This window comes from Rhinolophus sinicus, chromosome 4 (genome assembly GCF_057876585.1).
Source record: "Rhinolophus sinicus isolate RSI-liver-muscle chromosome 4, RSI-T2T, whole genome shotgun sequence".
Lineage (NCBI taxonomy): Eukaryota > Metazoa > Chordata > Mammalia > Chiroptera > Rhinolophidae > Rhinolophus > Rhinolophus sinicus.
This window is the reverse complement of record NC_142504.1, coordinates 21,936,905-21,961,059: the sequence shown is the minus strand read 5'-3', so window position 1 is coordinate 21,961,059 and position 24,155 is coordinate 21,936,905. Positions and strand designations below refer to the sequence as shown.

At 34.9% G+C, this 24,155-nt stretch overlaps 1 protein-coding gene across 2 annotated transcripts in view; it reads left to right on the top strand.

Moving 5' to 3' along the window:
* Positions 1-24,155, top strand: part of AHR (aryl hydrocarbon receptor) — a 51,961-nt gene that overhangs the window by 5,768 nt on the left and 22,038 nt on the right. For both annotated transcript variants that reach the window (XM_088797715.1, XM_019727189.3), the window contains exons 2-6: positions 5,780-5,967; positions 19,949-20,052; positions 20,381-20,470; positions 22,650-22,773; positions 23,577-23,707. In XM_088797715.1, the coding sequence (XP_088653841.1) occupies positions 5,780-5,967; positions 19,949-20,052; positions 20,381-20,470; positions 22,650-22,773; positions 23,577-23,707 (637 nt within the window). The remainder of the gene's footprint in view (positions 1-5,779; positions 5,968-19,948; positions 20,053-20,380; positions 20,471-22,649; positions 22,774-23,576; positions 23,708-24,155) is intronic.

Sequence of the window (24,155 nt, the reverse complement as noted above, 5' to 3'; positions counted from 1 at the left end):
TGTTGTTTACTGCTGAGCTAAGTAATATACTATGATTACACTTTCCTTCCTGTTCTATGGTGTCATTGATTTCTACCCATTTTCCATCTTCATATTTATTTGCATCTGGGTTTAGCTATCTCAAGTTTATTGAAAGCAGACTGTGTTTCTGTCTCTTGTTTTCCTTGTTTGGCATGATTTTCTGAAAGAAGGGTGCTTGCAGAAAGCTACGTTCTCTGACAAAATCAGAAGTGACTTACATGTCTTTAAGATCTACCTGATGTCGATGCCACATCTCCATGAAACCTTCCCTCATTACTCTACCTGAACCTCTTGAGCGTCACTCTTGTAGCACCTGTATTATTGAGCAATACATTATGTTTGATTTTGGTCTTGTTATAGAATGTATCTTCTCCTAGTAGGAAATGTAAGCTCTTTAAAGATAGGACTGTCCTTTTGTCTTTTTATCTACCAGAGCTTCCTAGTACCATGCACATAGTAGGTATTTGAGAATTACTCATTTAACAACTGACCACTAAAGACTTTTCTGCTAATGTTTTATAGTAGATACCTTTTATGTGGGTTTAAAGAGAAATGCTTTAAAACACTGTATGTTCATAAAAGGAAAAAGGAAACATTCTTAATGATTCTTTTTTTCAGGATTATGGAAGTGAGTGATTTCTAGGGCATATTTCGTGTCTCAGGTTTTCACTGTTCAAGTCTTGTGCTAGGGGCTCTATGTTGTTAGTATCGCATCACCTCTCCTTAGATAAAGAGGGAAAGGGCATAACCCATCACAAGCGCAGAGGAGCAGCAGAAGAGTGGCTGTAGAATTCTGACTCATTAAAAGTGACATCCAGCCAGGATTCTCAGAAGTTTTTGTAGTTTTTTCCCCCCCTCACATGGGGAAGTGAAATATCCAGCTGTATTCAGCCTAACAGGAAACTGTAATGTTACTTGTGCCACAGATCACCTTTCCAGTCTTCTATTAAGAACATTATTTATGACTGTAAACAGTCAACATTTACATTCAGAGACGAATAAGTATGCACTAGAGCTGTGGGGAGGAAATGAAGAATTAGTGGGTGTAAAAGTTGGGCTTACTTGGGTGTAGTTGTATGATAAAGAGATTTACTGAGGAATACTTCAATTTGCAGCTGTGGGATGGAGAGTAGTGTCATATTAGATGCAGAGAAGGGGTTGCCTAAGTTCTGAGAAATATGAATGAGAGGAGATCCAGGTATAGGGGCTGGAAATAAAGATAAACAAGTCACTGGTAAGTAGACTGAAGCAGTGGGACTGGATGAAATCGCGCAGAGGGGAAAGCTGCTAGAGCAAACATGGTGCTGTGATAGGGAATCTCTTGTTAGACAGTGTCACTTTAATCTCATAGGATGACTGAAACTATGTCTTTGCATGTCATTTGACGTTTTGTGATAAATGTCATATGAAATACAAATATTTACAATTACAGTAACTTACGATTAAACTAGGTTGTTAAATCTTTCAACTTTATTTCAAAGACTGGATACAAGTGATGAGCCTAACAGACGTTTTAGACTGGAATATTAAAAATTAAGGCTTGAAAGATAACATTCACACTGGCGTCGGACGTGCTGTTGGGCCTGTCACCACCAGTACGCACAGAGCTTAGGGCTTCGAACACGGAAGTATGGCATGCAGTCAGCTGGAGTCGTGATTTCACAACAATCCTGATTACAGGTTGGGGCAAGATTTTTGAGGTTAAGGTTTAAAAAATAATAAATTTTTCCTTTGCCTGATCAACATCTTTCAGGAAATGTCTGAACTCCAGAGCTCCCAAATTCAGTCTTCTTGGGACATTTGTGTATATTTCAAATGTAGTCTTTTATTTAAATAGATGATGCTTGGCAGTACGTTTTGGCATAGATTTGAAGACAAAACCAAAGTAAAAGTACTAGCATAACCTAAGTCATGTGTAATTGATATAAGATTCCTCTCTAGTTTTAATTATTCTGTGCATTTTCAGTATGTATAGATGAGTATGAAACATTTTCATAAAATAGTTCTGAATATTTCTCACAAAATCAGTGAAAAAGTATAGACTCTTATTACTTTAGCTTTAACAACATTGGATTTGAAATGCCAGGTCCAATGGGTACTTCTTAATCCTGACCTTAATTCATCTGAGCATTTGACTTTGTTCTCAAAAATATTCTACCCTGGTTCTTTTCCTGTCTGGCATATCAGTTCTCCCGTCTTGTTTTTGCCTGTGCCTCTTCCTCAGCCTCGCACCTACGTGTTGGTAAACAAAGATGGAAAGACAAGTCTCTTTTCTTTTTGTTTGGTTACCTTCCATTAGGAAATACAGTTGTTATCCTAAGCTACAAACCTCAGTCCTTTGCAAGCTCGCCTCACTCGGTGTTTTCCTCTCCCTTACTTCCTGTACCTCGTTGGTCAGCAGGTCAGTTTAATTCAGTGGATGTTTGAGTCTGGCTGTGTCCCCAGCTTTGTGATAGCACAAAGCATTGTGTTTAAATATCTCAAGCTGGTCTTCACTTACTGTCCCTACTGTTACTGCCTTTGGTTAGGCTCCTGTCATTTCTTTTCTGGATATTTCTGGTCAGCAAACATTAATTGAGAGTCCACTCTATGTCAAGTACTGTGCTGAGCAGTGGGGATACAAAAATGATTAAGTTTTCATAGTAATAAGAGCAACAATTATGTATGTGGAATATAGGTTACATAACATGTGGGAGATTTGATCTTATGCACAACATTCCTGAAGGTGCATCCTACCTCAGAGCTGTGAACAGTTTTGCGTTGTGTAAAGCAGCAGTGTCTTCTAGTGCAGGGTTCACTGTTGCAAAGAGCCAGCACATAATAGGCAGCAGTCCCACACGGAGGAATGGCTTGAAGCCTCTTTCTCACACTGGTTCTTTCTCCCTGTGTCCTATCAGCTTGTCTCGCTTCAGTGTTTGTGTTACTCTTCTCCCCAGTGTTTTGTAATCATTACTGGAAAGCTACCAAGAGTGCAGGACTGAATTTCGTTTTTAATTTATGGGAAGTGTTATCTGCACATAATTTTCCTTAATGGAATGGTTGTGTAAGACATTTACATAAGACACCTAAGGTACAGAAGTCGCACTGGAGGAGTCCATTGTGATTAGGTCAGGGAAAACTACAAAAGTGATGTAATCCCGCAGGGCTTTGAAGCTGGTGAGACAGAGCAGGGGAGAGGCATATATGAAAGCACCAAAGTACATACTGGTAACTAAGTAATTTCTTAGCTCGGGGAATATAATGGACAAGGAAGGCTTTGGCTGGAGGCAGTGAGGCCGGGAAATAGGGGTCATGGAAAGATCAAGAAACGTTTGTTTGCTAGGCTAAGAAACGTGGACTGTGGAACTACTGAAAGACTTGAATCAGAGGAGTGACTTGGATCTGTATTTTAGGGAGAAATGGAAGCTTCAGGGAGATGTGCCCGCATTCCAGCCTCTCCATCACCAGAGGCAGCTTAGTAAAACACAGGACCGACTGACTGGTCACGGAAGTCCTAGTGGAAAGCTTAGGATGGCTCCCAGACACCCAAATCCATTTTTTTGTACCATTTCTATGCAGAAGCGTGCTGTGTCCCCTACCTTGAACATTTTGTCACCAGACACCCACATGGCTCACTCCTTTGTCATGTTCATGTCTGTGCTGAAACATCACATCAGGGAGACCTCCCCTGGCTGTCAAATCCAGCACCCCTGTTACCCTTAGTTCCTTCTCTGGCTTTATTTTTCTCCTTTACACTTACCAGCCCCCACATGTGTTTCTGTATGTGTGTATCCTCCTGCTGCAATGCACGCTGCATGAGAACAGGGACTTTAGTATGTTTTGGTCACTGCTGAGTGGTCTGTGCTCGGCATGTGGTGTGTGGTCAATATTTGTTGTGAGCATGTGATTCCAGTGAACTTCCTTCCCTCTTCTCTCTCCTGCACCCCGCGCTTCCCACTTCAGACAGGGGGCTTCCAACAGTTCACCGTCCCTCAGGCATGCCTCCTGGTGAAATCCTGTGTGTCTTTAAAGGTCCATCTCAGACACCACCTTTTTGTAAAACTCTTCTTTTTAAAGCAGTTGTTACCTGTACTTAGTTCCCGTAACACCTTTTGAATAGGTAGAAGAATGTTTTCCTGGACAACCCAGGACATAACAGGTGCAAGTAAATATTTGTGTTAACAAGTGATTAGTCAATAGAGAATTACTCAATGAGATAGACTTGTATTATAGTAAAAGGTAAAATTCAGTTGATTAATTGGAGAAATGCAGTCATTAGGTGTGACTTGAATTTATATTAATAAATGCAATATCATTAGAGAAAATAGCTAGAGAAATAGTCAACAATTTTAATTAAGTATATAATTATATAAACAGTCTGGAAATAGTATTTACTGACTTATTTTGTATGTTTCACGTTTTACCGATTTGCTACTCTTTTGGAGGAATAACATGAACTGTAATAGAAAAAATAGAATAGCCAAGTTCTGAAGCAGTTACTTGTTAGGGAGAGTATAAAAACATGTTCAAATTTCATATTTACTTTTTATCATCTTTGTGCGTGCAGTATTACTTCTTTATGTATAACATTGAAAACATGAATTATCTAGAAATGCTCTGATTGAATCAAATTAATATCACTATGCTCAGGCTAATTTCTACTTTTTAAAGATACTATAATTTAATGAGAATTATCAAACATGTCTTTGTCTTCTCAATAAAACTGGAAAAAAAGTCTTTATTATAAAAATACTCTGCATAAATCTTTATTTTTCTGGCAAATGGAAAGGTGCAAAGACATGATCTAAAAATGACTTTGTTTGGTTTTTGAATATCTTCTCTACATTTCAGCATAGGTGTCTGATGATCTATCTGTAAATTCACTTTAAATAATGCATTTCTGCTGTGAAACCCTGGCTGAGGCCTTTGTGTGAAGTAGTCCAATTTCTCATTTCTGAACTCAAGTTCTACTTCTAACCATAAGTACCTTTTATCTCAGATGAAAAAATCATACTAAATGTTGGTCGTTCACTGAATTTTCTAACTGAATCACAATCTATGAATGCTAATTAAGTAGAACTACTGACCAGTCAATCATAAAAGCAAAATTTGCCAGTAATTGTAGTTAACCTCTAGTATTTGTCAGTTAACTAATATAAATAACTAACGTCAAAATTTTTTGTTTTAATATTGGAGGACCCCATTAGATGGCAGTAGGACCATCTGGAGGTGCCAGAGTGCTTTGAGAAATTGTAACTGACAGGATGAAAGTGTTAAATATGGGAAGCTGGGAATGATGAAGATGAGATTTTATTTCAGGTTGCTTTTATTTATTTACAGCATAATGATACCAAGATGATGCTTCTTGTGGAAGATAGCAAAGGAGGCATAATTTTCACATAATTTATTACAGATATTTTTTTCTGTTCCTTACAATGGCTGTGTTTGAGGGGGAAAGAAATCCTAGTAGATTTGTTAATTGGGAATTACTATACCACAAAGGAATGAAGTATATATGAAGTGTATGAAGTGTATAAGATGTACTCAGAATTTTCCTTTGATGGGTTCAAGCTTTTAATAAAACATTATGAAGAATTTTACCCATCCTCTTGTTTTGTTTAATTAAGATATGAAAGGAACGTTTTGAAAGGATTTCTATACACTTCAAGTAGATTTTAGATATTTTATTAGTGAAATATTTGAAGCGATCCTATAATGCAATAGAAATTTTTGCTTTATATGCTTTAAAGTATTTCATGGCATTTTGTTTGTTTTTCAGTATCAAGCTAACCCCGGCTGAAGGAATCAAGTCTAATCCTTCCAAGCGACATAGAGACCGACTTAATACAGAGTTGGACCGTTTGGCTAGCCTGCTGCCTTTTCCACAAGATGTTATTAATAAGCTGGACAAACTTTCCGTTCTTAGGCTCAGTGTCAGTTACCTAAGAGCCAAGAGCTTCTTTGATGGTAAGACAAAAGGGTTTAATTTTTCTATAATCACTTATAAAATGCTTATATTGAATATGGCTGTTTCTGCTTCTGTTCTGAGAACAGCAAAAATTAGCCATATGTGAAAAGTTTTGCTTATTGCTATATAGTAATGCTTAAGTAGCAAAGCCAAATTTTTTAATATTTCAAAAAATCAGTTTTCCAGATACATTCATCAAACAGATGTTGCCACTAAGTGATATGTGGTGTCATTGTTTGAAAATTATATATTTGGATGTTATGCTCATATTAAGTATGTCAGTTTCCAGTTCTACTTCTCCTTCCAGTTCAGTTTTTAAAGTATCTCTTTAACGAAAAGATTAAAATGTATATTAACTACTATGATATATTTTTGCTGGATTTCCTTAAGTATGTTTTTATAGATAGGTCATTTCATTTATCCTTTCAAAATTATGTATACTTCTACTGCTTTCTATTAACTGCATGTTTACTCCATGAAAATGTAATGTTTTTTCTTTTCCATCAAAAAAAACATTTCATTATAAGAGTCTGTAGAATTGGATTTGTCTCCATGTGCCACTGACAAACTGTTTGACTTTAACTGAACCAGTTAGCACCCCCATACCTCAGTCCGCTGTAAAGTTTTGGATTTGAGCAAGGTGATATTTGTTACCTTGTAATCACACATATTTCCTGGAATAAAGTATTTTAAATGGAACTTTTGTTTGAAAAAACGTGTTTCAATATGTCTTCTCAGGTAAAATAATTTTTTGATTTCTCTTTTTATCTATTTGTATGTCAGAAATAGATTTTCTTTTCAGGAAACATTCAGTCTTAAATATATCATGTTATTTTACAAACGGTATAAAGAAGTAGTCATCAAGTCTCAGTGGCCTAGCTCAGTGCTTCTCAAACTTTCATGTGTTTACAAATCACATAGGGATCTTGTTAAGATGAAGGTTTTTATGCAGTAGGTTTAGATGTGGCCAGACTTGCTTTTCTAACAAGCTCTGAGGGGATGCTGATACTGCTGCCCTCGATACTTTTACAGGTACTCGAATTTGTCATTTGTGTTTAGAATATTGCAAAACAGTTATTTCCGTTTTAAGTTTATATTTAGATGGCTTGATGTGTTTAGTCTGAGCATCTTTTATGTTTTTGTTTGTTTGCTTGCTGTATGTTCTTTATTTTGGATAAAAGCTATATATTTTAATAGTTGTGATCTGGGCAGTAAACACTGAGTTGAGGGTAATAATTCAGGGGTTCATAGTAGACACTTAAATTTTCTCTGATCTATATAAAAAGTGTTTGCATTTTCCATTTTTCATCTGTACCGGACTCTTCATCTTTTAGATAATATTAGTTATCTAAAGTTAGTGATATTCACTGATGTGTGTGTCATTTATCAGCTGTGTAGTCATTTTATGATAGAGCTGGGACTAGAACCCAGGTTTCCAGATTCCTTATATTGTTTTTCCTGACCATATCTCAGTTCTCTTTTCTGGGAACCACTTATATAGCAAACCTGAATACTTTTCCCTAGATCCATGATTCTTAAAGTCCAGTGCCCAGACAAGCAGCATTAGCGTCGCCTGGGAACTGGGAGACATGCCAGATCTTGGGCCCCATCCTACACCTACAGAATCATCATGTCTGGTGTTGGGGCTACTTACATGTTGACGTTTAGGAGCCGTTGTGGTGGACGGTGACCTCAAGGTCATCCCAGCATCATGGAATGCTGTCCTGATCCTCAGCATTTATTCACTTGCTGAGCTTACTGCTTGACCTTGTGCTGGAGAGTGGGGTGGCGGGGTTCTATGACATGTGAGATGTGCTCTCTGCCCTCAGAGAGTTCAGTCTGGAAGCCATGGAGGCGTAAGTTTTTGACTCTGGTAAAGATGTATTCACGTGAGTCATTTTGCCTTTCTGTTTCCTCTATAATGAGAAATCAAACTATGTATCTTAAAAAGAGGGAAAAAAAATATATGGGTTGTTCCCTGTTGAGAAGTAGTGGAGCAGAACTGAAGCTATTTAGAGAGTGTGTAGCCAGTGTGCCATGTTAGTAATTACTAACATAATTACTGCTTTCTAAGCTGTGTGTGTGTATAAAGTATTTTCTTTGCTCTTCTTTGATGAATTTGTTCACCTTTTTTTCTGGTTTTGTGTATTTGACAGTAGGATCTTTTTACCCTATTTGCATTATCCTTTATCAATTATATTGTCTTAAACTTTAGTTTCTTTGCATTACTAGGTTTTAAACTTCAGTGTGCATCAGAAACCTGAAAAAGCTTGTTAAAATGCACATTCTAGGGCATGCCCCTTTTAAGCTGATTCTAAGTAGGTTCTATGTAGAACCCAGGAATCTGCATTTTTAATAAGCATCCTAGATGACTCTGAGGCAGTGATTTAACTTGGCTTTGATTATGCCCTGAATTACTTTTTTAAAAAATTGTTGTTTTTTTTTGCCTTCACAAAGACAATTCCAAATGTACAAAATTTTAGGAAGTCTATAAATGTGTTTGCTTGGATTTCAGTGGAGTGCATGCCCTAAGCAGTTTCTTGGGTTGTTCAATACAAGAACACAGAGGTAGATGGAAGGTGACGGAAATAATAAGTAAAAAAAAAAAAAAAAAAAAAAAAAATCCCATAGTCTTGTCCAGACCACTTGTGGTCTAGGAAGGCAATGCAACCCTTTGAGCGAATAAAGAGAATAAAATTTCTAAAGTAATCGTCGTCACCTGAAGAAATAAATACTGAATGCGATTGAGGAGACTTGGAGCAAGCCCTCAGTGACGGGGGCTTTGCTGCGCAGCTAACACTACTGTCAGGGAAACAGTGCAGTGAAGGGAAGGGAAGCTCCAAGTGAATAACAGGATGCAAACAGGGGGTGTGCGAATTCCTGCGGAAAGAACAATATAAACGAGCAATCATACAATCTTGTTAGAAAGGAAACTCGTTTTACTGTAACAATAGATATTTTTCCAAGAAAATACATCTATTTATTGCGAGTTTAAATAATCCAACTTGGATGGATCTTCTTAAACTTTGGAGCCATGATTGTGCTGCTTGAGCAATACTTACGTTTTTAAGTACATTAATATGTATCCATTTCTAATTAATTAAAACATTCTAAAATATAACTTCGAAGTGCTTGAGCAAGACTTAACCATTTACCATAACTGAAAAATGGCTTCTTTGACACTATTACATTGACATTATTTTATAATAGATCTTGTACCTCAAGATGGGGCTTTATTCTAAACACTGCAGATTCTGAATTCACAAAGAAGCAGAGGGGGAAAAACACGTATGCCCTCAGACAGCTCAAGGTCTAGTGTCTCAGAAACTGCAACTACAGTATGTGAAATCCTTTAAAAATGTACATATTAAATATTTATAATGCAACATTTCAGGAGCATTTTCAAGGGAAGTAAAAAGATTAGAAGTTATTAGTTTTGTTTACAACTGACAAATAATTGAAGGAATGTTTGAATCCTTGAAAACTCTTGAACTACATATATTCTAGACAGTAAAGCTCAGAGAATTGTTTTTCAGTTTGTACTCTTTGTTTATGCTACAGATGAAATATATTACACAAACTTTTATAATATAGTACTTTATTTTTGGGGGTGCACTTAAACATGCCATGCATTGCCTGTTACTCTCACTAGAATGGACGTTCCTTGAGAGTATTATGTTTACTGCTATGTCTTAAACACTTAAAACAATGCCTGCACCATGGTAGGCATTTGGTAAATATTTATTAACTTTATTTCACTAACTTATGTCTGAAAAACAATGTTAAATTCATGTTGAATATTCTAGTTGATGTGTTTAGAAATGCATTTCTGGGGCTTGGTTTAAGATGTTAATTTTTTACTATTTCCAGATAATCTTTCTGTTAATAGCCAGTTTGCAGTTATTGGTTACATCAATTATTTTATTCTTTCTCTCTATAAATACCCAGATGCAAGAAATATTTGTTTTATTGAATTATAGCAGTAAGAAAATTTTTACATTGTTTCTGATTTGATGGATCATACAGTGAGTGAAACATGTAGAAGTAGTTAAGGACTCAACTGTCAAAGCTGTGTACGTCGTTTATGAACCTAGTAGTATCACTGCACCTTTCTCTGTGCTTGTAGTACTTGTCCTTTGCCTTCTGGAGCCTCACTCTGCTCGCTTTACAATTATCATCTTGTTCTGGGCCACTGCTCCTTTTCTTCTTTGCTGGATGTTTCTTTTTGTATGTCCCAGCAGTCTGGCAATCTTGTCACATTTTTATTTTTGTCAGTGTCTGTGGGGTGTACAACTAGAAGTCTGGCTTTTAAAAAATCACTCCATTTGTAAATTTGATAGATGAACAATCCCAGGATAAGGCAATAGTTTATTTTTCATTTCTGCACAATGGACACACTTAGACATGTTTTAGGATTAATAATATATTAATAACAGAAATAATAGATGAATTAAAACAGTAGAAACCGTTTAAGTTCTGTTCAGTTTCTTTAGTACCACTGCTCTTCTGTGTTACCTTCTATGCTTCGTTGCTTATTTTTATTTTTTAAAGCCTTTTCTAAATTACGTTACTTTTGAAGACTTTCTGGAGAGCCTTTTCTGTTCTTAGCAAATAAGTAGCAAAAACCCAAAATGGCTGTTTTCGGATGTTAGCAATTAAACGTGGTCAAGTGTAATTTTTGCCTCTCAAGATAGATTAAATCCAACTAGCAGGAAGCCTGAGGACAGCTAAGTGGTCCAGTGGACCTGTGACCTGACAAGTCAATGTGCACTTCTGTTCTGAAATACATACTGAAAGTCTCTAAAATCCTTAACATTATGTTCAAACTTTTTCACCAATTACCAGAATGTTAAGATGAAACTATCCTTTTTTTTAAATTAAAGAAAAGTGGAACATAAAAGGAAGAAACAAATCACAAAATGAGTATTAAACTCAAATATCATGTTACCTCTGAGATTTAATAAGTTTAAATAACTTAACGACTGCTATCAATAAATCATTCATTAAGGGAGATTAGGATTTGAGTGGTTACAACCCAACCTTTGAAATTGGTTGATGTTCCTATATTGCGTTTCTTAGCGCTAGGATCAAACAGTGGGCCTGGGGCTTGTCTACCACTCTGAAACAGTACGATAATGTTTTATACTTAGTAAGAATAATTTCTGCATATACAAAATTTGAATTAGATTTCATTATCACCTTTTAAAATATCATCAGCATGTGTTTAAATTATTCTCCTTTTTGATAGCAACACCCAAAATTAAAAATTTCGGAATGACTAGTCCATGTTCTGTGTCGAGACACAGGTAGCTAATGAGGTAAAAAAGACAGAAACATTTTCTTTCTGTGAGACAGTAGGAGGAGTCAATGGCATGCATTATTTGATAATTCAGTAAAATATTCATAGTAAATATTACACCATTTAAAATATAATCATGCACCGTGAAATCTTTTACGTCTTTCATTCTATCTGAGTCATGGGTTATTCTTTATGACTTTTTAATAATTGAGATGTAGAAATTTAATTTGTGAAAAGGCAAACTTAGAGATAAGAAAACTATGATTTTTGTCTAGGTTATACTAACCCTGACAGACGTCCTGAATTTGCAGTTGTCCTAGGGAATAGTTAGTTATCCGGTTATTTTACAAACTAGGTAATGCAGGGGGAAATCTGAGTCTTGAATCATACATGCTTAAAATAATCACCATTTTATAAAGTGTAGTATTATGTACATATTAGAATGTTGTAAATCTCATGAAGCTTAAAAATGCCATGGGAGGAGAGGGTGAAGGCATAACTTATATTATGTATGATCTAACATTTATTCAACCTTATTGTTTACTGTGGATCTTTGTTGACTATTTTAAATTAAAAATTATATGTGCTGACGTCTTAGTCTTCCTTTGTTAAGTGCTTTAACAGTTCATTTCCAGTTCATTAGGTTTTTAAAAGAGAGCCATTGTGTTTATTCATCTTTAGCTTTCATGTTTCTCTGGATTTCAATCCTGTTCTGGTATCTGTGTAACCAGAACATTATCTTGAAAAACAAATATATATGCAGGTATAGATGCCAAGATTGAACTTGAACAAGCAGTAAAAATGAATTAAGTAAAAAGCCTTTTGAAGGGTTGATGTTTTATAAAGTTTAATGGGTTTGTATCTGTCACTGTACAAAGTTATTACCATATTCCCTGTACTGTACATTACATCCCTGTGCTTTATTTATTTTATAACTGGAAGTTTGTATCTCTTATTCTCCTAATTCTAGAAATGTTCAAAGTCAGTTTGTTTGCCTAAACTACCAGCATATGTGAAATCATTAGTGTTCAGTTTTATTTACCCAAGTATTATACATCTTAGATTGTGTACCTCTTAGATTGTATTTTTTTTCCAGAATTCACATTCTAAAACATGAAACTCTAATTATAACATTCATGACATCTTCTATAACTAAAATTATAAAATTCAGAGATTTTTAAATTTTAATTTATGAACTTTATATAATCAAAATCTTGCAAATTGAAACGTGGATGAATAAATAAAATAGTAGAACATTCTTGCTTACATTATTAAATGTAAGAGCCAAATTTGGGCTCTTACATTTAATAATGACTTCTTTGGATCTGGAATTTAATCTCTTTTCCTCACATATTCTGACTTACAGTATGAAATTCGTTAGATTCTATGACTAAATTTAATACAATATTTACATAGGACATTCATCTCTGAGTGTTTTTGTTTGCTTTGACAAGCATTTAAAAAAAAACAAAACAGTGACGAATACATACCAAAGATTCAAACTGTAATTCATACTCATTACAAACTCCTTTATTATATGTTTTGCTTCTTTCCTGTCTCTTTTAAATTTACTGCTTTAATGGGTTTTCTCTTTGATCATTACCTAGTGTAATATGACTCTAGGATCCTTAATTGCTTGGCTGTGAACAGGTCCAGTTGGTCGTAAATTTATGCCTTTAACTTTCTTTTCTAAAGGAAGATTACCATTGGGATAATATTAAAGCCAGCTTATTTTCAGCAATTTTTTCCTTTTCTGTCTTTTCCAAATACAGGTTTTAAATGTCTATAATTGAATCATTTAATTTTTTGTGAGGTTGGTTAATGAAAATAAACATCTTCATGTTATAGTGTTTTAGAAACTATATTCACATGTGATATAAAATGAATCACTTTAAGGTCTATAATGAAACACACAACTAATCATTTTTATTTAATAATCTTGTTTAATTTTATGTGTTATTTTTAAATGTTGCTCTTTTATACCCTTTTGACTTTTTTGATCCACCAGTTCTAATCAGAAACTCAAATTTCTTTATTTGTTCATGGCTGAGATTTAGATTATAGTATAGTTGGAATAGTATTTTAAACTATGAAAGTGAATAAAATATTCTAGGGGAAAGTATGTAGAATAAGAGGAAAAAATACCAAAGGTGAGATGTTTTAAGGATGGGCAGAGGTGGAAGAAAGCAAATCTGTGTGTGTGTGGAGTATGAAACTATGTGAAGGTGATAATGAGTTCACGTAAAGATGCTTTAATTTGGTGTTTCAAGTTCTAAGTTAGAAGGTGAAAGAGAAAATTGTATGTGAAAGTGTGAACAAAAATGGAATTAAAGTCCATACAGAAAAATAATAAATACTAGAGGAGGTAATTTTGGGTTCGTGTTTTCCATAAAAGCTGTATAGCCATTCAGGGGTCAGCAGTGAGTGGAGGAGAGGTGATGAGTTCTCAAATTGGATTGAGTTAATGAACCCAAAATTGTCTGTATTGAATTCTTTCAGTTTGCTCTAGTCTTAGATCTGCCCACATGATGTGGGGCGCTTTTTATGGTTAGTTTTACAGAATATTCCAGTGTCGATTAGATTCTCGATAGTGTCTAGTTTTATGTGTCTACTCTATGTTATGGAGACGGGATTCGCGCTCCCTCATGGTGACGGGAGGTTGTGTCATGTGACCAAAGCACTAGCAGCCAGGAGACATGGAGACTGGGTCAGTTAACTGATCTTGTGGCCTGAGATGAGACCTTTAACCTCACTGCTCCACATAGTCTTATCTTCTCAGCGTGAATAATAAGAATGCTTGCCTGCCTGGTGTTTTAAGTTTGTAGTGCATTTCTCCTGAAAAGAAGAGATTTGTGAAGGAAAATTTGTGATTAAAATTGTTATATAAATTGTAATCATTTCTTGCAGAATACTGCTATTTTACTTTCTGTAATGGAGAACTTTGTTGTTGTTGAACATGCATAGAGGTCTTAAGGGACCTGGTATTAATATCATCTGAGAATCCCTTACTTGAATTAATTTTGTATTTTGATTTAGAGGTAGAAATTTGCTAATAAACGCTTTTCAGCCTTTTCATTGACTATGCAATAATTTATTACCCCATATCGTTTTCATTTTCAGAAGTGGCACACACTCAGATCTAGACTCTTTGTTCAGGGAAAAGTGACATAGCTTGATTTGGTGAGGATATATAAACTATGGACATGGTGTGCTTACTACTTGTTGTGTTTGTATACATACAGAATTTTTCATCGTTGCCCTGTTTCAGGCTTAAATTACATGCTTCTGTTTTCGTTATAAAATTGGGATTACAATTATTTCCTGAAGACATTCATATTAATAAGTGCACTCTTTAAACAGAGGAACGATAGTTTTAGAAAATATGAGGGAATGAGATCCAGAACATTTATGTTACTTCTTTAATCCTGATGTGTTAAGTCACTGGTTTTCAGCATGTGGCACCTGGTCCTCAGGCTCACTTGGAAACTTGTTAGCAATGCAAAATGTGGGACCCCATTCTAGATTCCGGAGGGTGGAGTCCAGCAATGTGTTGTGATAGCCTTCCAGGTCATTCTTGTGTCTATGAAAGTTTGAGAATCACTGCTCTCATGGATTAAATTCTGCTGGTTAGAATGCTGGTTTGAATTCCATTCTTGTATTTGTGAAAAGCTAAATGCAACTCAGTTCTCCACTGAAAAGGTAAATTAACTTCTCTTGTTGGTTGTGTTAATTCAGAGACCTAATATATAGTTACAGTAGAATTTCATATAACTAAATGTACAACTGGAAAAAACGTTAACTAACGTCTTTGGAAGTTAGTTTCCACTTCATCAAAAGTAGGAATAGGTCTAAATTTTAAGGACTTTTTCAGCTTCAGAATGATGTTTTTTAGATTTGCTAAAAAGACAGTAACTACCAGTTATGTGACATGTATTCATTCATAAAAATATAAACTAACATTCACATTTTAAAAAACTGAATTTATTCTTTTTTTCTGCCTAGAAATGTCTAATCTATCAGCATCATCAGAAAGTAGTGAACTGTACTAGCCCTAATCATTGTCTCCTGGAAACTTATAACAGCTCTAATTTCAGTTTGCTTCTTCTTTCCCTCAAAACAACACTTCATTTGAAAAAGAAAACTTCATATTTTGAAATGAAATATCTTTTGCCCCAAAGTATATAGAAGAAACTCTCTTAGGTACATTTAATATATTATTTGGAAATTATTTAGAAATACTGATCCATACCAGACTAAACTGGGGCTGTTTTCCTTATATTTAAGGAATATACAGCATTACTTAACCCTATCTAATTTATAAAAGTTTATGTAGTTGGTTGAATTTTATAATAAGTGATAGCTTTGCTCTCTTTTATGCTTATATCAATGTGGGAATGGATTTTAACTTTTCCTGCCAAAAGTAACAAAAAGGATGGCAAATATTATTATAAAATAAATTGAATTTATGTCAACAATTAGAGATTTAAAAGGTTTATGCTTTTCCCTGGCAAGACATTTATCTGTCATCTTTCTGTTTAAATGCAAACTGTAATAACGAAATACAAAATATATTTTACCACATGCCAATATTTTTTCCTCATGAATTTCTCTCTTGAACAATTTCACAGCATGTATTTTGAAGGGAAAATATTTGGCTTGTAGGGAGAAATGGAAATCTGAGCTTAGATGTATAAGGAAGAAAAGTGCCATATTAGGAAATACGGATATGTTTACATGCATGTGGGGATAAGATTTGAGTCAGTCTGAAATATGACAGTTTGATAACGCTGTGATATATTTATACTTAAATTCCTTCATCAAGTTACAATTTTACTTGTAGAATTGCTTCATCAACCTCTTAGTGAGGAAATAGTTGAAATGTTTTGGCAGTTTAATATCTTAATATTCCACTGAATGCTTCAAGTCACATCTTTACACTTCGGAAAGTGTGGTATTTCCACAGATGAGGGGGATTTTAACAAATGTCTATTCAGTACAGCAGATGCTCCCCAAATAGCAGAATCAGCTGGTGACTCTTTTTCAGATACTATTTGTTTCTATAAACTGTCATGTGGTGTAATGTTTAAAGTGTCCTCTGCATCTAATTTTTTTAAAATTAAAGTTTATTGGGGCGACAGTTATTAAAGTTACATAGATTTCAGGTGTATAAATCTGTAATAAATCATCTATATCTCACATTGTGTGTTCACCACATGCGTATAATTTTTATAATAATTTACAGTTTTGAAGTACTTACAAATCTGTGTTGTAGATGCATTGTAGGCATCATAGCAGTGCTTTTAGATACTCATTAATGCTTCCTCTTTATAGATGAGAAAACACACAATTATTTGTGGTGTGCACTTTTAGTGTCAGCCTTCCATTACGGTTTGAGGGTAAACTGAGCATATAGCCCATCATCTCTGTCCTTGACTGTGTTATAGATTCCAGGCATTAACCAGGTACTTTATATGTTATTGTAGCCCTCACGAGAATTTGTCTCCAGAGGTATCACTGTTGTCATTTAAAATGAGGAAAGTAAAGGTCAAAGGTAGTTAGCATGGGGGAGAAGTCTGGTAGGTGGTTAATAGAGCTCATACACTTAGGGTCAGGCTACCGGGGTTTTGCTCCAGCTTATACCCCTTAGAGCTCTGTGTCCGTGGGGAAGTGTCTTAACCTCCATAAGTCTCAGTTTCCTAATATACTGAAAGGACAATCATTTCCAGTCTCATAGGTCTATTATGAATATTAAATGAGATAACATATGGAAACGGCTTGGCATACAAAGTGTGCTCAGTACGTATCACATCTTATAACTAAGGAAATGGTTTAAGGCCACGCAGATACTGCAACAAGGAGCGCTGGTGACAATTCTCCAGGTCCCCGTCTTACTCGTCTGTTGCTTTGTTATCAAGGGAAGAAATGTATTTGTGACAGTGAGTAGTGTTAATATAGCTTATCTTAATTTTAAGAAGGGAGAGATCAAGAAGGAGAGGGCAAACTTCATGGAAGGCAAAAATTACGTAGTTTGAGTCAAGAGGTCAAGACATAAGATAGATTTTCCAAAAAACTCACATTGGTATTTTTTTAGAGGAGAATGGAAAGGGAATCACCCTTCTGGACTCATTTACTTAAATCGGTTTACTGAATATTAACCTCAAACATGAAGGCAACAGAAACATTTGTTTATTTTGGGGAAAAAACCTTCAGTGATCCTTTCCCAAAATTCAGTTGTCACTTTTCCTACTTAAGCAATAGTTATACATATTACATATTGTCTTTCCAACATTTAGAATTGTAAGCAGTATTGTTTAGAACGAGTTTGTTCTTTTTAATTTTTTTTCCTCTCAAGTTCCTGAAATACTTTAATTAAATCCCATTCTGGTACTGAATATTTTTTACATTCTTTTCTAGTCCTTTATTTCCATAGCTTATATGCCCTACTTAATGGCAGTCTGTCTAATGTCTAATTACATTGGCTAATATCCCCAGTACAAGGCCAGAAACAAATAGTAAATTACTTTGAGATGAATGGTCTCTTTCATCTCTTATTCAGCTTCTCAGTGGTTGAATAACTCTAGTTGGAACTGACATCAATTCCATTGATCAAAAATTAATTTTGAAAGGTTCCTAATAAGATCATTTAGAGATTTTAAGTTCGACACTGTTAATATCTATTCATTTTCAAGATTACTTTGCTCCTTTCAAAATGTAAGGGTTTTGATTTTGCTGTTGTTGTTTCAGTAGCAAATCTTATTGATATTTGGTATAACTCTTAAATTGTGCCTCATACTGGAGATTTTGGAAAAGTAGTGGAGTGTGGTTAACCCTGATCTTGTAAGGTTTCATTGCGTTCAAGCAAATTTGGCCATTAGAAAGCAAGCAGCAACAACGAAACAACAGAATAGAAAGGGAGAAAAGGCCTTTTTTTCTCTCTTCTGGTTCTCAAAGAGAAATGGTTTAGCATTTCGTTTGGTCTTGGTTAACTTGGTTAGATCAATTAATTTACTTCAAACTCATTTTTGGCCTAAGGAAATCTGTTCTCTGGCCTGTTGAAATTGTTGTAGTCAGAGGCCAAGCTTTTGTCCTCTTCTTTCAGAGATAGGTTTTCAAGTTCTGCAAAGGCAAGAATATCGCATAAGAGTCCAGTGTGACACATGCAATTGACGATTTACCACAATGTATACTTCAAACATGAACATATTTTATATGTGGTGCTTTGTTCAAACTCAGAGAAAATCTGGTTGTTAGTAAGTCTCCAGTTTGTCCCCAAGCCCCATTATCTTTCTCACATATATCTAATGAAATAACTCTTAAGAGTAACGTCAAAATCAATTTTGTTCAGTGGTTTCTCTCATTTAAATATCACAAGTTAAAAAAAAGATCAGAAAGATAATATAGTTGTATCTAAAAGGTTATATTTTATAACCAGGCAAGCCATAAGCTCTGGGAAATGTGGCTAATCATAAAAGCTACCATTTATTGAACTGCTCTTGAGCTGCTGTGTGCCAGGAGCTTCACATGTATTCTCATTATTCTTCACGACAGTCCTGCAGGATGGTTTATTTGTTTGTTTCAGTTACCACTTCACATACGAGTATTAGGAAACAGCTGTAAGAGCTCACACATTTATTAAGTGGTAGAGCTAAGATTCAAACTTAATTCTGTCATATCCCAATATTCAAATGCTGTTACATAAGATAATATTGAGAGTGCTTGGTAGAATTCTCAGTAAATGATAGCTATTATTTCTTTTCAGCTGTGTTGCCTCCTAGACTGCTAGTACACACACACACACACGTGTGCACACACTCACACATACACACGCACGATGAGGGAGAGACATGGAAGGGGAGGAGAGAGGAGACATGGCATTACAACATGCTACCTCCAGCAGTAAGCGTCCCACCCACCATGCTGTCAGCCTTTCCTTCATATGTGTTATCCACAAGCAGTTAGAAGATAGAAATGAAGGAGAAGCCACTTTACAAGATGTCTAACATCTAGGAATAAACATAAAAATTAATGTGTGTATTTTTTTTGTGGATAACCTGAAAACACTAGTGGGACCAAAAGTACAAATTTGAACATATGGAAAAACACACATGTACTCAGATAGAATTATTCACCATCATAAAGATGTTAATTCTCCATGAATTAACTTATAAATTTAACATGAACCTAGTAATAATACTACTAACAATTTTTTACCTTAAAACTGGACAAAAGGATTCTAAACTTAATGGAAGTATGTTTCTTAATAAGGCATTTGGTTGATTCTTTCTCCCCACCACCACTAATTCACTGATATTTAGATAAATATGTATAGATACTAAAATTTTTTTATAAGTTATGTGCCGAGGAAACTTATTCTCATAAGTAAGTAGATAGGAGTAGGAGGAGTGTTTATAGCGGCGCCTTGCAATTCTTTGAAACTTTGAAGTTCTATGCCAAAAATCATATAGTGGACTGATCAAAAATTGTTTTTAGGAATCTGTCAGCTGAATTGGAAACCACCTGTTGGCATAAGATTATTAATCATTATAGTGCTAGTAGACACCCATGTTTCAAATTGTTTCTTTGTTTGATGTACATAGATTTCCCAACAAAGACCATTGAAATTGCTTATTTTTAAACCTGTCTACTGTATCATTGTTTTTCCCTTTTTTTTTTCCCCGTAGTTGCATTAAAATCCTCCCCAGCTGACAGAAATGAGATCCAGGATAACTGCGGAACAAAATTCGGAGAAGGCCTGAACTTGCAAGAAGGAGAATTCTTATTACAGGTAAATTTTAGTAAAGATGTAATGCCTTATAATTAGAATAATTGTAAATGGAGAAGTAGTCAATCGATCTTTTAATTACTTCCAGTTTATTTAGAATTAGAACTCACCCAGTGTTTCATGCCACTTTTGTCTGCCCTGCGATAGTGGTGTAATGCTACACTCCATGGGTGTGTGGTGTGTCTATGTCTGTGAGGTGTGATCATTTTAACCATTTTAAAGAAAAGACTTTTTAGCAACAAAAGTAACAGCCTTAATTGAAGTAAATATTTATGAATGGCAATATGGTTATTTAGTCACATTACTAATTTTGTAACTTCTTTCCTTGTAGGCCCTGAATGGCTTTGTGTTGGTTGTCACTGTAGATGCTTTGGTCTTCTATGCTTCTTCTACTATACAAGATTACCTGGGATTTCAGCAGGTAAATATATTTTTCTTAGGTTAAAAATACTGCTTTTTAAAATTAACTTTCTATTTTTTATGTATCTTATACTTTAAGGACACAATTGATTATATGTACATATAAAGTTTCAATTAAAATAAACGCAATAGAATAAAAATTATATTTTTAGCTAATATATTTTTATATTATTAATAATTTACTACATTGTAATTTCCTTAAATGTTTATGAGATTTATGGATATCGTGTATCTTCTTTCACTTATTAAGGAACTCTTACATAAAAGAAACGTTCAGGTAAGGGGTGGATAGGGCTTGGATGGGGGCAGGCAAGAGGATAATTGCCATCTAATTCGTGTGGCTATTGTAGGACATATGACAACTATGAAATGAATGAGGTGATATGGAAAGGTACAAGCAAAATACCCAGCCTTATACCTTTAATTCTGATTTATGCGTACTGTGGAAGCTTTCCTGACGGAAATGGTATTTAAGCTAACCTAAAGAAAATGTAGGATTCAGGTGCGTGGACCATTGTGGAGGAAACAGGGAAGAAAAGTCAGAAGGTACTATAAACAGTAGACTGGAGGTGATGTCATGTCTGGTTTGTTTAATGTTATTGAATGAATAGTGAATAAGTGGAGTGGTCAGTAAGGTGTTTGGCATATTTGAGGAGCAAGAACATCAGAAATGATGTGAAGACAGTTTGTAAGTACACTTGGATGCCAGCTATACTTATGTATCAGTAGTTCCTAATCTCGAATGTGCATAAGACTCACCTGAAGAACTTGATAAAACATCATAAAATGTTTGCGCCTCAACCCCAGATGTTCTAGGGGTAGAGTGGGGCCCATGAATTTGCATTTCTTACAAGCTCCCAGGTGATGTCAAAGGTGCTGGTTTGACTAGTGCCTTTTACACTGTTGTATAAACTGAAGCTTAATCTGTGATAGATACACAGTGGAGGTCACTACAGGTTTTTGTTAAAGGGATGTGCATGCTCCAATCTGTGTTTCAGATGAAAACTCTGGCAATTGTGTAACGGCTGGCATAGAGGTGGTTTAATGCTACAAGTTTAAGTTTGTAGGGAGATTTCTCTAGATAGCTGAAGTAGGGGAATCTGACTGCTTACTGCTACAGTTTCTGAAGATACTCCTGAAGATAATTTTGCTGACCCAGACTTAGAATTGCTTTCAGCCTTTTTAAATTTTAAAGAAAATATACTAATGTCTATAGGAAAGCCTTTTTGAAAGTTAATTACCTAATTATCTTAATTATTATTTAATAGTGTGATTCCTATAACAGTTAAGAAATCAGAGATTAGCTAGTTCCCAGTCTATTTTTTTTTCTCGTTGTACACGTAGCCTAGATATTCTTTAAGAAAACATTCATGTCTGACATGGGTGGTGGTTTAGGGACCATTTAACTGCAAGTTGTAAGTCATTACTGGGTTATGAAGTTGATAGAGCGGGTCACTGTCGACCAAATTTTTCAGTTGCTTAGAATAAAGTAGAACACAAGGTATTATCACATATGAAGTGTTTTGTGACACTTCTTTCCATCTGTGTATATGCACACACATGTGATGAATGGAAAATATATTTATTACCATGAGTTACAGTAAAAAAATAGTTAGAAAAATGCTGGTGTGAAGGGCTAAGGCCTTGGCAATGTAGTAAATGCTGAGAGGCAGGAGGGAAAGGAAGGAGTCTGACCTGGTAAAGGTATCATCCCCTACTCTTAGGGAGTCTACTTTGAGTCCTTTAATCTAACGAAAGCCATTAGAGAACAGTGAAAAAAGTACATAGCGAATACTATTAAGTTTAGAGAGAAGTCAAAGGCAACCAACTGGGTGTTCAGATAAGGTTTCATGGAAGAAGTAGGATTTAAAAGGTCAATAAGGGATAAAAAATAAACAGAACTTGATATGTTATGATTAAGGAACGGGGAGGTGATTTATTTGACTGAAAAACGTTCATGTAGGGAAATGATGGCAAATACCTTGCGGCTTACCCATTACAGTGCTCGTCTCTTTCTAGCGTTTCCTGTCTTGGATGACCAAAGAGCTTTGCAATCACTTGATTTATATTCATTGCCACTAACAAGCACTCACTAATCTAGCTGAGTATCAAAATTACTTTAGTACATCCTATTTTTAAAAAGTTAGTACTTTTTATTTTCTTGTATCTTTTTTCCTTAGTCTGATGTCATACATCAGAGTGTGTATGAACTTATCCATACTGAAGACCGAGCTGAATTTCAGCGTCAGCTACACTGGGCATTAACCCCTTCGCAGTGTACAGACTCTGGACAAAGTATTGATGGTAAGAATATTTCTCAAAAGATAGTTTTAGTGCTTTTAACATAACTGTGGAAGGAGGCAGATAATCTTTAGGGGCATAGAATTCCATGGTAAAGGTAGGAAAGACATGGAAAGCCACGTGTGTGTAGCTGAAGGCCAGAGCCAGGTCCCAAAGAGGCTGATCTCAGGAGTGTTTTGTGGTTTTCACTCCAAAAAAATGAATGATTTTATTATTTATTTGATTTAATTTTATTTATGTCATTTCATTTATTTTGCTATTTTATTTGATTTACATAATGATTTTTATTTGATATTAATAAAAAATGAATAAATCTAAGGAATATTTTGACAGATGACAGCCATTGATGAATTTCAAGTGAGAAAGTACTAATATATTTGTAAAAAATAATTCATACTATTGTGAAAGATTTGAAGGAATGTACTAGGTTGATGCTAGAGTGTGTGTAAATTGTTCTGTTTAAAAGACACAAAATAAAAAAGCAAACTAATATATACAAGTATTAAAAAAATTTTTCTCAATGCAAACTGTTTTCAGAAGTCCGTGGAAATGTTAAAAAGAAAAAAATGGTATTAGAAAATGTGGAAATTGTTGACACTGATAGGTCAATAGAAATAAAAACAAAATTAGGTAAAAGTGATATTCAGTAAGTTTTAATTTCTTTTCATTAGCTTTTTTCTGAAAGTGATTATCTTTTTGTATTCAGACTCCATTTTACACATTAACACAAATTTGAGCTATCTGGATAGAACACTTAATTGTACAACAAAATGGAAAGTAAATCTGAATTGCTGTTATTTCCACAGAAACTAATGGCCTCCCACAGCCAGCAGTCTATTATAACCCAGACCAGCTTCCTCCCGAAAACTCTTCTTTTATGGAGAGGTGCTTCATATGCCGACTAAGGTGTCTGCTGGATAATTCTTCTGGTTTTCTGGTAAGGTGCAAAATCTTATGATCCTGGTAAAGGCATCATCTGTTACTTTCAGGGAGTCTACTCCCTATGTAGAAAATAAAAAAGAAAGATAAATGAAGCCAATTTGCTTTGGTTTTAAAAATTTATCAAATAATTTGATAAAGGAAAGTAACTTTTTAAATCATTGTTTCAGATTTTTGAATATTTCGTATAACTGGAAAACCCTATCCTTTAGGATGCAATTAGAAAGATTGAGTGAAATAACATAGAACCTTGTATCTTGCCTACTTTAAGTACTTTTTTAGGTTACGTGATTGAGAACTATGTAGCCCTTCTTTAATAGCAGAATGTTTACCCTCTTCTGATTTAATGCCTGCTAGATAAAAAAATTATGACAGCTTTTTCTACATGGCTGGAATAACTGCCATATAGAAAAATGGTTGTATATTCATGATTATAGAATCATCAG